Below are 14704 nucleotides of genomic sequence, written 5' to 3'. Positions count from 1 at the left end.
GGTTACAGCCACACCTGAACCCTGCAGCTAAAGTTGTAGCCTGTGGTGTACTTTGTAATTGTCAGGACCTCTTTGCTGTCTTTAGCTGGCCTTAAAAACAATCTTAAATTTTAATCCCAATAAACTCTGGAGATTGTTTCTTTTCCAGTTCAAAGAGCAGCATCGTTTTAGGTTAAAGTGTCTCCCTGAGTATGTTAATCAATTATGCTTGTCAATATGATAATGAACTGATTGTGTAATCGTCATCCCTCAGTGAATTTTCCAAGCTCAGGTAAGTACCATGGGAAGTAGTGTAGTACATAAAGTATTAACTGACTGTACCTTTTGATGAGTAGATAAACACATCTGAACTTGCAACTTATTCAAATCTCATCCGTCTTTCCGATAAGACATTAAATCAAGCCTCTGATTGCTCTTCAAAGGATTGTAAGAGATCTCTTCGCATTCCTTACAAGGAATTGTAAAAGATCCCTAGGCATTATTACATCAAGAATAAAAGCAGCAAAGGTTTTCCCGGTATCTTGACCAAAATTCATATGTCAGCCAACACTACGACAAAGCAAATAATATCGCAATTCACCTATTAGCATATTCTATTTCTAAGAGCTTGCAATGAACAACTTAGCTGCCTGTTCTTCGTGTGACTAAAGTAACTTGCTTTTTGTGGAACACTTTGGGACTTCTGAAGGGACTGATATAGGTAACACAAATGTTTAGCGTAGAGGAAGTGTTTATATATTGGCTGTACAGAAAATGGCCAAGCAATGGAATTGTGTGGTAGAATGGCTTTGTGCATTACATAACTCAAACTCCAATACAAGTCACTTGTAAAGACAAGTCACAGACCTGCAAGCAGTCTGATATTGTTTGAAACTGTACATGGACAGCCTTACAGTACATGGGAAGGATGCTGTTAATTAAAGGAAACATGGTTGAGCAGATTCTAGACCATGGGAGCCTAATGTTGGAAACTCATCTTCTGATACTTCCCTGCAAGTAAAATACTTCATAGTTGCAAAAATGACCTTGTGTTCCTCCCTCACAGTCACAGCTACTGCCACTCTGTCTTGAGTTTTCCAATCTCCCACCTGAATCCCACATTCATCTCTCACCCAACTCAATTACTTGAATGATCCCAAGCATTAGATTGTGATGTAGCATGACCCATGAGGTGCTGTTACCATTGACAACCAATTCCCCAATTCAATGAACCTATTGTGTGCCCGGTGATTTGGTGCCACACACCACCCAAGTAGCACACCTTTGCAGACACCAGACAATTCATAGTCTTGATTGAAAATAGTGGCAGGATTCTGTTAGGTTCCCTAGGCATTTCTCAAGACGTATGTGGAACTCGAACAACTCTGAGCTCCATTGGTGATTTCCGCTGTATACCCCACCATGGGCTCCCCAGGAATGCTAATGGAAGTTGTTACATACCCCGTAACTGGGTTGCCAAACCAGCAGAAATGGATTACTCAGTTGGAGTCTGGAGTACTAGAACTAAGAAAGTTTTATTAAAGAAACAAGCAACACAGTAATCGAAAGGATAATAAATGCAACAGTTCAGCGATGATAAACACACATGTGCACAGAATTAAGATAACAGCATCAATCAAGCTCTATCGTTGTCTAGGGGTAAATGACCAAATTTCAAAGTGACTCAAAGTTCAGTCCAGTTTAGTAATTCAGTTCGCAGTAATCGTTGCCATGGCGATGGACAACGTGGGGGAAGAGAAAGATAGAACAGGAACAACTGATCATTCAGAACGGCTTCACTCACAGACCGGCGAGATGGCTCACAAGCAACTTTTGGGCGGGTCCTTGGTGATGTCACCTGAGGTCACCGACTGTGACCCCTCCTCCAGATGCGGTCGATCCTCTGCAGTGAACCCGGCACCCAGGCAAGGGCGGACACACACCGGGTTCACGCTGATCGTACCTTTCCACCCTGGCCGTTGTCTGGTACTTCTCACCGACTCGTGAGAAGCGTACCGCTTCCAGGGTCTCGTTACCTCGGGTGGCGTGTGTCCTAGCAAACCGGTCCCTTTTTATCCCCCTGCTGGGGCATCACCTGTCCACCACTTCAAACAGTTCAGGGTTCAAAGGGGGAGCTGCTCCAGACTCTGCTCCATTGTTCTTTATCTCTCCTTCCCCTGAGGGCAGGTGGCAGACCATTTGCTAATGTCACTGATGCTAACCCAGGCCAGCAAACATCTTAATTTTATGTGTATTCTCGTCACAAAGTGCAGAAGCTTATTTGTGATTTTACTCTTGAATCCTGGTGCAGAATTCATATGTCTGGTTATTTGGATGAGGATTTCCAGCCCAAAGGGAAGAAAGGCAACGCAATACTTTTGGCCTGACATCAATACAAAAGCAGGGACTGGCCCAGGTAATTCTGTAGACATGCTAGTTTCCAGCACTCAAATAAGATATGGGATAGCTTTTTTTCAGTCTGGTGCCACCACATTGTGTATTCTTCAGAATGTTTATACGTCAGGCACCTTTTCTTGATTGCAGATTGTTTTAAGGTGCATTTTCCAAATCAAAAACATCCAAAGTTTTTGCAAGTTTTTTTTAATCTCTGTCTCTGTCTCAGTCTCAGAGTCAAGCCACCATTGGGTCTTATCTTAATCAGATGGACCTGCAGTATAAGGCAGTTGGAAGAATGAAGAAGGGGGCCTTCTTGAGTATATGTGAGGTTAACCCCAACCAAATGCAATTCTATAGTAATCATCATTTTGGGTTGACTCCATGGTAAGGGGCTGTAACGCAAAGGAGTCAGAATAAATTTCTGACTAACACCAGATGTAGGCTTATTCAAACAGCTGAAATGGGACAAGTCGTTGGTATTGGTATTAGTTTATTATAGACAAACATAACAGGCAATAATTGATCTCCTGAAATAATCTCATGATCCCTGCGTTGGAGCAACTTAACCAAGGACCAAGCTCCAATGATATTGTCTCAGTTTACACCAATGGGTGGGATTTTCTGGTACAGTCTTAAACTGCTTTCAGTCTTGTATAATAGGAAGAGAATTCTGTGGTGATTGTGCATCTGAAGTCCATGATATAGTGTTTGCGGTGCCGCAAGGAACAATCCTCGGCCCGTTGCTGCTCTCACTTTACAGGCTCCCATTAAGTCAGATTATTTCAAAACACAAAGTGAATTACCACAGCTATGCAGTCAACACACAACGATTATGCCAGATGACCCTAAGGCTCTAAACCCTCTGGTCCATTGTTTTACTAGTATTACAGAATGGAAGAGTTTGAATCTTCTTAAATTAAATAAGGAAAACAACAAATATTTTGATTATTGGTAGAAATAAAAATGTGTGAATCTTAGAAATAAACTTGGTCACCTGGCCTTAGAGATTGAGCCAGAAGTAAAGAATTTAGGTGCAGAGGGATAGAGCATAGAGTGTAGAGGAATCAGAAGTGGAGAGAGTGAGTTCCTGGGCATCAAAATCTCTGAGGATCTAACCTGGTCCCAACATATCAATGCAGCCATGAACATGACAAGACAGTGGCTATATTCCATTAGGAGTTTGAACAAATTTGGTTTGGCAACTAAAACACTCGAAAACTTCTCTAGATGTACCATGGAGAGCATTCTGACAGGCTGTATCACTGTCTGGTACAGGGGCGGAGGGGTGCGGCTACTGCACAGGACTGAAAGAAGCTACAGAAATTTGTAAAATTAGTTAGCTCCATCCTGGTTATCAGCCTTTGCAGTACCCAAGACAGCTTCAAGGAGCAGTGCCTCAGAAAAGCTTTGTCCATTACTAAGGACCCCCATCACCTAGGACATGCCCTCTTCCCATTGTTACCATCAGGTAGGAGGTACAGAAGCCTGAAGGCACACACTCAGCGATTCAGGAACAGCTTCTTCCCCTCTGCCATTAGATTCCTAAATAGTCATTGAACCCATGAACAGTATCTCACTTTAAAAAAAAATTCTGTTTTAGCATTATTTTAAATCTATTCAATATACATATATACATACATAACTGCAATTTATTTATTTATTTTCCTTTCTTCTATTGTCATGTATTGCAATGACCTGTTGCTGCTAAGTTAATAAATTTCATAACACATGTTAGTGGTAATAAACCTGATTCTGATTATTGATTCTGAGCTAAATTTCAAATCACATATTAACCATATTGTTATGACTGTATTCTTTCATTTAAGGAACATTGCAAGAGTTCAATTTCTTATAACATCTCAAGATGCAGAAAGATAGATATACACTTTTGCTTTTTAGCCAATTAAGACTACTGAAATGAACTCTTTTCAGGACTGTCTCGGAAAGGTATAAATTGGCTGCAGCCTGTTCAAAATGCAGCAGCAAGAATCTTAACTAAAAAAGGAGAGAAGAAAATCTGAGTACATTTCATCGGTTTTGGCACCATTACATTGGCTGCCTGTGTTCTTCAGGATCAACTTTAAAATGCTCTTAATTGAATATAAGGCCCTGAATAATCTTGCTCCTCCCTATATTTTGGAGTGTCTATGTCCATGCAATCCCAATTGCAATCTTAGATCTGCGAATACTAGTTTGCCTAGTGTTCCTAGAGCCAATCATATAAGAACTGGCAATGTGGTTTTTTGCTCTTATGCACCAAAACTCTGGAATACTGTACTCTACCAAATGAGATACAGCAAGATAGTACTGTGGAATGTTTCAAAACACTTCTAAAAACCTACATTTTTAAATTTGGTCTTCTTACAGGATTATCTAATGCCTGTTGAAATTGATTATATAATTTGGTACATTCAATTACATTTTATTCTATATAATATTTGACATTATTTATGATTTTTTAATTTTGTATTTTAAGACTATATTGATTTATTTTTACTATCTATGTAAAGCAGTTTGAGCTTGCATCTTAATGTATAAGAGGTGTCAATTAAATAAAGTTATTATTATTATTATTAATGACTGGTAATGTGAAACGAGGAGGTCAAGTACCAGTGGAGGGGTGCAGAGTGATGGTTGAGCAACATCTCATGGTGTTAATGGGAAACTACCTTCAGCATGAATGCCCTTCCAGGTTCTGCGTTCCACTAATTACAGGATATTTTATATGCCCACCAGCTGGTCCTTAAAAGGCTTTGTATTTTGTGTGTTTTTCTGCAACATAGAAAACCTACAGCATAATACAGGCCCTTCGGCCCACAATGCTGTGTTGAACATGTACTTACTTTAGAAATTACCTAGAGATACCCATAGGCCTCTATTTTTCTAAGCTCCATGTATCTATCCAGGAGTCTCTTAAAAGACCTTATCGTATCCACCTCCACCACCATTGCTGGCAGCCCATTCCACACACTCACCACTCCCTACATAAAAAATTTATCCCTGACATCTCCTCTGTTCCTGCTTCCAAGCACCTTAAAACTGTGCCCTCTCATGTTAGCCATTTCAGCCCTGGGAAAAAGCCTCTGACTGTCCACACGATCAATGCCTCTCATCATCTTATACATCTCTATCAGGTCATCTCTCATCCTCTGCCGCTCCAAGGAGAAAAGGCCGAGTTCACTCAGCCTATTCTAATAAGGCATGCTCCCCAATCCAGGCAACATCCTTGTAAATCTCCTCTGCATCCTTTCTATAGATTCCACATCCTTACTGTGGTGAGGTGACCAGAACCGAGCACAGTACTCCAAGTGGCGTCTGACCAGGGTCATATATAGCTACAACATTATCTCTCGGCTCTTAAACTCAATCCCACGGTTGATGAAGGCCAATGCATCGTATGCCTTCTTAACCACAGAGTCAACCTGAGCAGCAGCTTTGAGTGTCCTACAGACTCGGATCCCAAGATCCCTGTGATCCTCCACACTGCCAAGAGTCTTACCATTAATACTATATTCTGCCATCATATTTGACCTACCAAGATGAATCACCTCACACTTATCTGGGTTGAACTCCATCTGCCACTTCTCAGCCCAGTTTTGCATCCTATTGATGTCCCCCTGTAACCTCTGACAGCCCTCTACACTATCCACAACACCCCCAACCTTTGTGTCATCAGCAAATTTACTAACCCACCCCTCCACTTCCTCATTAAGGTCACTTATAAAAATTACGAAGAGAAGAGATCCCAGAACAGGTCCCTGAGACACACCACTGGTTACTGACCTCAATGCAGAATATGACCCATCTACCATTTTGCCTTCTGTGAGCAAGTCAATTCTGAATCCACAAAGCAAAGTCCCCTTGGATCCCGTGCCTCCTTACTTTCTCAATAAGCCTTGCATGGGGTACCTTGTCAAACACCTTGCTGAAATCCATATACACTACATCTACGGCTCTACCTTCATCAATGTGCTTAGTCACATCCTCAAAAAATTCAATCAGGCTCATAAGGCATGACTTGCCTTTGACAAAGCCATACTGACTATTCCTAATGTGAGGGTTTCTTTTTTATATGTCACTACGTAGTCTAATTAAAATGGCTTCTTTGTTATGTTATAATTGAAAGGGCTTCTTTGTTATGTTAACTGCTGAGAAAGTCCTCCCACTAGCAGATTGTTTTGGATTATCTATTGATAAGAGGATGAATGAACCAATTGGGTTGGTTGTTATGCTTTTGGTGTGTCTGTAAGATATGTATGCGTGGGTTTTTGGGCAGAAGGCGGGAGAGAGAGACAGAGGATGGACTAGGTGCTGTGAGTCCGCGAACAGGGTCGGACCCCAAGCAGGGCGTTCGGCGAGGAGAGGAGACGGAGACGGACTTGTGTGGAGCGTCTAGTCGACCACCATTGTTGGTCCCAGGCGGCCGGTCGTGGTGGTCTGAGGGGTCGCAGGGTGAAGAAGAAGGGTCCTGAGCTCCAACTGTTTGTGCACGAAGAGATTGAACTTTGATAAGTGTGGCAACTTTTATTTTCCTGTTATATTTTATTCTCTATTAATTATATAGTTCCAGTAATATCTATAAACTGTAAATCATTTAATCATATCTGGTGTATTGTCTGTTGTTTGGGCGGGGTGGGGTACATCACACAGCATCCACACAAACTATTACCCAGTTTCGCAGGGCCGAGTGCTGTTTCCCTAGACGACAGCGAGCCGAGCGCCCCTGAGGTTGGCCGGGGGGCTACACTAATCCTATTATGCCTCCCCAAATGTTCATAAGTCCTTCCTCTCCTCTCAGGATCTTCTCCATCACCTTACAAACCATTGAAGTAAGATTCACTGGTCTATAATTTCCTGGGCTATCTCTACTCCCTTCTTGAATAAGGGAACAACATCTGCAACCCTCCAATCCTCCAGAACCTCTCCCGGCCCCATTGATGATGTAAAGATCATTGCCAGAGGCTCAGCAATCTCTTCCCTTACCTCCTACAGTAGCCTGGGTTTATCTCGTCCAGTCCCGGTGACTTATCCAACTTGATGCTTTCTAAAAGCACCAGCACATCCTCTTTCTTATTGTCTATATGCTCAAGCTTTCCAGTCCACTGTAATTTATCCCTACAATCACCAAGGTCTTTTTCCGTAGTGAATACTGAAGCAAAGCATTCATTAAGTACCTTCGCTGTCTCCTCTGGTTCCATACACACTTTATGACTGTCATACTTGGTTGTTCCTATTCTCTCATGTCTTATCCTCTTGCTCTTCACATATTTGTAAAATGCCTTGGGGTTTTCCTTAATCCTGTTCGCCAAGGCCTTCTCATGGCTCCTTCTGGCTCTCCTAATTTCATTCTTAAACTCCTTCCTGCCAGCCTTATAATCTTCTAGATAGATCTCTACCATTACCTAGTTTTTGAACTTCTCACGAGCTTTTCTTTTCTTCTTGACTAGATTTTCAACAGCCTTTGTAAACTATGGTTCCTGTACTCTACCATCCTTTCCCTGTCTCGTTGGAACATACATATGCACAATGCCACACAAATGTCCCCTGAACATTTGCCACATTTCTGCCATACATTTCCCTGAGAACATCTGTTCCCAATTAATGCTTCAAATTCCTGTCTAATAGCTTCATATTTCCCCTTACTCCAATTGAACGCTTTCCTAACTTGTCTGTTCCTATCCCTCTCCAATGCTGTGGTAAAGGAGATAGAATTGTGATCACTATCTCCAAAATACTCTCCCACTGAGAGACCTGACACCTGACCAGGTTCATCTCCTAATACCAGATCGAGTACAGCCTCACCTCCTGTAGATTTATCTACATATTGTGTCAGGAAACCTTCCTGAACACACCTAACAAACTCCACCCCAACACGGTGTTGATTGTGTATAGAACCTAGCAGTGGGCAAACTGTCAGCATTTGAGGCCAGCTTGATTTGTACAGGTAGCCTCTAATTGGGTGATTGCAGTGGCTCTAGTGCCACGTCAGGTGTTGATCTGGATACCTATTCATTTTTGCCTCTCCAGATTCCACCCCCTCCCCACCCCCAGGTTACAAACACCTGACTTACTGACACCCGCACAGGAGGTCAATGGAATGGATTGGGATGGATTTTCTGGATGCTGCAGGGGAGGAATGGGCATTTCTGGAAGCCTTTACTTCCTACCCCCGCCCCCCTCCGCAGAGTCACAACAATCGGGGGTCGAGTCGAGCTGAGCAGAGTAAGCAGTAAGCAGCTTACTGAGACAATGAGGCCAGCTGGGGGCTACTCCTCCCGCACCTGTCCACTCCCCCTCATCACAGCCTTTTCTGTGATCCCTTCCCACACACTGTTTATTTCCAACTTAGGAACAGTTCAGTTTATAAGTAGTTCTTGGGAATGAAACCCGATCAGACTGCTTGGAATAATATAAGGAGCAGAATTCCTTCTGCAATTGAGAAAAATGGACAAAAACTTGACTTTGCGGGCTGTTGATGCTGGAGGTGACAAATGAGACCAACGAAGGTGCCACCAGCTGAGTTTGGGGTAGAGCTAAGTAAGCAATTTTGTAGGGATGGGAAAAAGGATAAGTTGTAAGTTTTAATGTCTATGTCAAACACCAAGGTTATTAAATGTCAGGTCAGTCTGAAAAGGCGGTAAAGGACAGGACGGAATTTGGATCTGTTGACTGGTTTGAGGAGCAAAATGACCACAATGACCAATACTGGTTGGTAAAATTTCTTACTGATGTGAGACTTAAGGCTGAGCAAACTGTTTGAATGAGCAATGGTCACGGAGAGGATGCCACTGTTGGAGAGTCCAAGCTAATTTTCAAAAACTAAATGCATCTTCCTAACCTAGTCACCATGACAATTGTTTTCTGAAATTCTCACAGTATGAAGTTAAACATGTAGCAGATATTTCATAAAATCAGAACTCCCAGTATAAAGCCCTTTGATGTCTCTTTGAAAGACTGATCCATGTGATCTAACTTTTATGTCTACATGTAAATTTACAACAACCAGGAAAGGAAGACAGGAGAAAAACTCAAAATAAATTTCATTTCAATAAAATATAAAAATTCTTGCAAATAAAATATTCTGGCAGGATGGAAGAGGAATGTCATACACACACCTGGATGATGAAATCAATTGTTATGGACAAGAGCGTCACAATACATTTATAGTTATACGTAACTGACAGATAAAAACTTCCTCATTTGCATGAGTTGGTAGTAAATTTACCCCTGTCCTGCACTGTTTTAAAAAAAAGACTCACTCAGCTCTTTACTTACTCTGGAAAATTAAAAACCATTAAAAGTGCTGTCCAATAGTTGACAGTACCCTATTTTCGATGTTGCAGTTGTTAGTTCTCTAATCCTTCATGAAAATAAAAAAAAATTGCTTCTAGATTTACAACTCTTAAAGGCTTGAAATGATTCTCTCCCACCAGACCTCACCTGTACCTGTGTGTTAACTCACAGTGATGCTTATCTTGTAGCTGCAGGTCTGGAGCTCGTTTCTGCAGGTAATGATAATCAAATCATTATCATTTTAATCTCCAGAAAGCTCAAGAGGTGACTCTCCACAAAATGCATTCCTCTCCCATGTGAGCCACTGCCCTTCATTCTGCATACCTTGCCTATTCCGTTTTGCCTTTCATCTTTGCTTCTGTTACACATTCCATTCATTACAATGTCCTGTTTTCCCTTCCCTTCCCCATTCTCTGTGTGGACACTATCTTACCTGCATTTTCATTTTATTTCTATTGACCATTGAGCAGATTATTTTACTCCCTTTAATGTAACTGCAGCAGTACATTTGATTGGAAGCTGTGCAATATTTTGTGTCCTGTCAGAAAGGGCTCCCAGAGGACACATGACCACTCAGCACCAGCTCTCTCAGAAGGTGGGTTAGACTGCAAGCTACTGCGAAATAACAACCACAAGATCAGTCAAGTGTTTCTCTCTTATGTGTAGGATAAGTCTCCGGATTCCCTTTCTCTGACTGAATAATTGTAATTAGAATCCAGGTGTACTCCCAGGACTGAACTCACTTTTCCACCATAAACGTGGCATTAAAAATTCATGCTTCAATGTACAGTTACTGAAGATTGTAAAATGCAACCATGTTACATCTATTGCTTGATCGTTCACAGTGCCAATTTAGTTCAAAGTTCAAAGTAAATTTATTGTCAAGGTACATATAAGTCACCACATACAACCCTGAGATTCAATTTCTTATGGGCACACACAGTAAATACAAGAAACATAATAGAATCGATGAAAGACCACACCCAACTGGACAAACAACCAATGTGCAAAATCAACAAACTATGCAAATACAAAGGAATAAATAAATAAATATATATCGAGAACATGAGATGAAGATTCCTTGAAAGTGAGTCCATAGGGTGTGGGAACAGTTGAGTAAAGAGACGAGTGAAGTTATCCCCTCTGGTTCAAAAACCTGATGGTTGAGGGGTAGTAACTGTTCCTGAACCTGGTGGTGTGGGTCCTAAGGCTCCTGTATCTTCTTCCTGATGGCAGCAACAACAAGAGAGCATATCCTGGTTGGTGGAGGTTCTTGATGATGGATGCTGCATTCCTGTAACAGCACTTCGTGTAGATGTGCTCAATAGTGGGGAGGGCTTTACCCGTGATGGACAGGGCTGTATCCAATATTTTTTGTAGGATTAAGGGCATTGGTACTTCTATACCAGGCTGTGATGCAGCCAATCGATATACTCCCTGAAACACATCTATAGAAGTTTGTCAAAGCTTTAGATGTCACGCCGAATCTTCGTGAACTTCTAAGGAAGATGCTGCCAGGCTTTGGTCATAATTGCACTTAAGTGCTGGGCCCAGGGCAGATCCGCTGAGGAATTTAAAGTTGCTGACCGTCTCCATCTCTGATTCCCAGGCAAGAACAGGCTTATAGACCTCTGGCTTCTCCTCCTGAATTCAGTAATCATCTCCTCATTCAATGTCAGCAAGAACAAGAGGTTGTTGTTGCATCTCTCAGCCAGATTTTCAGTCCCCCTTTTTTATGCTCATTCAGCAATAATTTTGATCCAGCCTATGACAGTGGTGTCATCAGCAAACTTAAACTTGGCATTGTAGCTGTGTGCTTAGCCTCATAGTCGTAAGTGTAAAGTGAGCAGAGCAGGGTCTAAGCACACAGCTTTGTGAAGCATCTGTGCTGATGGAGATCGTGGAGGAGATGTTGTCAATCCAGACTGACTGGGGTCTGCAAGTGAGGAAATTGAGGATCCAATTGCCCAAGGAGGTATGAGGCCAGGGTCTTGAAGCTTATTGATATATTTGACGGGAAGATGGCATCAAATGCTGAACTGACCTGATGTGTCCATCTTTGCTGTCCCAATGTTCCAGGATTGAGTGAAGAGCCAATAATATGGCATCTGCTATGGACCTGCTGTGAGAAGGGAAGGGTTGCGGAGTGAAAGTGAGAGAGGCATGCTTACACATCCTCAGCGTGTGATCGGAAAGGAGGTGGAATAATGCAGTGGGATGTCAGGAGGAGGATTAAGCATGTTGTCAGCTTTAGTGGTCTCAGTCACATACACTTTCCCATTCAAGAGGTGGCTTTCGAGAGAACCGGCTGACTTAATATTACTGCGAAACAGGGCCTGAGTGCTGCACTTTCAGGCGTCCAGCAGCACAGTTTGCTGGTCTTGTGAGCCACAAGCATGGATTTTGTGTGCGTCATACACCAGCATAAACAGGGGGAGCTTAATTAGACACAGTATTCCAAACAGTGACATCTGCCTAGTTCCCTGGTGCGGATTGATGTCTGTAATTTGATGGAAAGATTAAGACTACTACTCATTCTCCTGACTAAAAAAAAACTCACTCAGCCAACTTTACTCAAATATTTTGCCTGATCGCGAACTCAATACATTGGGGAAGAAAGAATGCAAGATCAACAAGAACCTAGAATTAAATTGTCTTGTGTGTGAGGTATGTCGATTCCTGGAGAGAAAGAATCCAAATGAATACACTGGAAGCACGAAGAGTCTGTCTCCAAAGGCATGTGATGATTACCCAATGGTGATGTCTGATGTTGCTTTGTTTGAATCATTGGTTAACACACTCACACTGCTAGTTTGTGAGCTCACACTGGCAAACTAGCCAACACAACTTGGGAAAAATACACAAGATATTCTGCAAGTACTGGAAATCCGGAGTAACATACAAAAATGCTGGAGGAGCTCAGTAGGTTAGGCAGCATCTACAGTACGGAAAGGAATAAAGAGTCTATGTTTTGGGCCAAGATGTTGAATATTTACTCCCTTCCATAGATGCTGCTGAGCTCCTCCAGCATTGTGTGTGTGTGTTCCTAACATAGTATTATAACTGTCTCAGGTATTCTCTGCTGATAACTTTGGCCTAATGCTGATTATACTGAGACAGAAAAGCAGAGCCAGAATGATAACATCCTCAGAAATTTGATAGAGCAACTAGGTATAAATAGCAGAACAGTAATTTTTAGGTCAACGATTAATCACCTGAAAACCCACTGTTATCTTTATTTTCCAAAAACAAATTCCCGTAACACATTAAGAACCTTTCAGAAATTTTCCCACCTAAACCTATCTGGACTAACATTGCATCGGGGAGAGGAAGGACATTGATGGCTGGGAAGGAAACCATTCAGCCCATCATTTCTATGCCAGACAATGCAAAAGTCACCTCCCACCTCCTAATTGTCACTCTGCACTCTTCAGAAGTTTAATCTCAGCGGCACATATCATAAAATTTGTTGTCTTTGTAGCAGCAGCACAATGCAATATATAATAATACTGTAAATTATAGTAAATATATATATATATAAAATAGTTAAATAAGTAGTGCAGTTTGCAGCAGTTCAAATGTTTCTCTTAAACATGTTGTGAGTCTCTGCTGCCACCACTCTTACGAGCTAGAAGTTCATCTGTTTGTGAGTAGGGAAAAAAAAAATCAAGTCCCTTCTCAACTTTCTCTACTCATCTTAAATCTATGACTTTGACTTATAGACCACTCTGCACAGGGAAATAAGTTCTCAAATAAATAAACTTCTATCATGCTCTTAACTGTGTTTGTGATATATTACTCTGAATGCAACTGGTGCAATGAAAAGTTATTTTATTTTGCTTTTGTATTGAGCATGTTTGCTCAATTATACACTATGTGCTTTCTGGAAGTTTCTGAATGTTACGGTACTCTACAAGTGTAAATATGGTCTACCTGATAGTGCTGTTTCTCAAGTGAGTTTTACAGTATGTAGTTTGCTAAAGGCTTTTTTAATCTGCTTGGCTTGCTTTACTGTGGTAAACCCTAATGTCTCTAAAGCTAATCATTAGTCACCACCCAGATATAAACTTCTGCCCACAAGGCCCTGAGGGTAGAATTTAAGAGTCCTCTCCTAGTAATCTCTTCATTCATATGCATGATCTGTTGGTTATCACAGATCATACAGGTACTGATGAGTGGCATCCCTATCTGTTGAACATCAGAGGATATAAGGAGCATGGGTCCTTATTCATAGTTTCTGTTGCTCTAGCAATTTGGAAAGATATTATTACTTGTCTTGCTGCCTCTCCAGCTAAATTTTTGATCAGTTGTCCTAGAGTTAAGTGTTGTTTGATAAGCTCCTTACAATGCAGATGCTACACAAATACGAGCAGTTAGTATTTCTGTTAATTATACCATACCAAACTTCTTTATGCCATGGACCAACACCATTAAGCAAGGGGTCTGTGGACCACAGGGTGGGAGCCCCTGCCATAGAACCATTGTGACCAATTCATCATACATCTCCCTCCATGAATAAGAATAATCATATGCACAACTTCTTCCCATTTTGTTTTGTGGTGAAGATGAGTTAGCTTCCCTGCCAGGACATTCTACATGAGTCAGCACCAAACCTTGGTAGTCTTCCAATAGCCATGTGGCCTTCTCTGATTTTTAAGTTCTTTCTCCTCTTGATAATGCTCAAGTTAAACCACCAGCCTCACTGACCGACCTTTACTCATACCTTATCTATTAAGAGCTCAGCTCCACTTTACAATGACCTCACCCCAAGTTTTGTGCTAGATTCTACTGAGCTTCTTGCAGTTCATGATCATCTTAATGGTAGCTTTCACTAGAATGAATTTAAAAGGAAAGTGTGAATAACTTTATTACTTCTCTTTATTCAATCACTGGATATAAATGTTGTTGGTAATGTCAACGTAAATTATACAGTGTAGCCCTAATTGCCTTCTCATTTGGTAAGCATGTTGGAGGATAGTAGGCAACATTCAACTACATAAGTGGGCCTGAACTCTCAAAAAAGGTCAGATCTTCC

The 14704-nt window shown here is 41.5% G+C and overlaps 1 protein-coding gene across 1 annotated transcript in view; it reads right to left on the bottom strand.

Moving 5' to 3' along the window:
• The window catches only part of crb1 (crumbs cell polarity complex component 1), a 167253-nt gene that overhangs the window by 28400 nt on the left and 124149 nt on the right, over positions 1-14704 (bottom strand). Inside the window, exon 12 of the mRNA XM_063063861.1 lies at positions 14656-14661. Coding sequence (XP_062919931.1) covers positions 14656-14661 — 6 coding nt within the window. The remainder of the gene's footprint in view (positions 1-14655; positions 14662-14704) is intronic.

The sequence above is a fragment of the Mobula hypostoma genome, chromosome 12 (genome assembly GCF_963921235.1).
Source record: "Mobula hypostoma chromosome 12, sMobHyp1.1, whole genome shotgun sequence".
NCBI classification, from domain to species: Eukaryota; Metazoa; Chordata; class Chondrichthyes; order Myliobatiformes; family Myliobatidae; genus Mobula; species Mobula hypostoma.
Note: the sequence above shows the minus strand (reverse complement) of the source record. Positions and strands in the feature narration are given on the sequence as shown.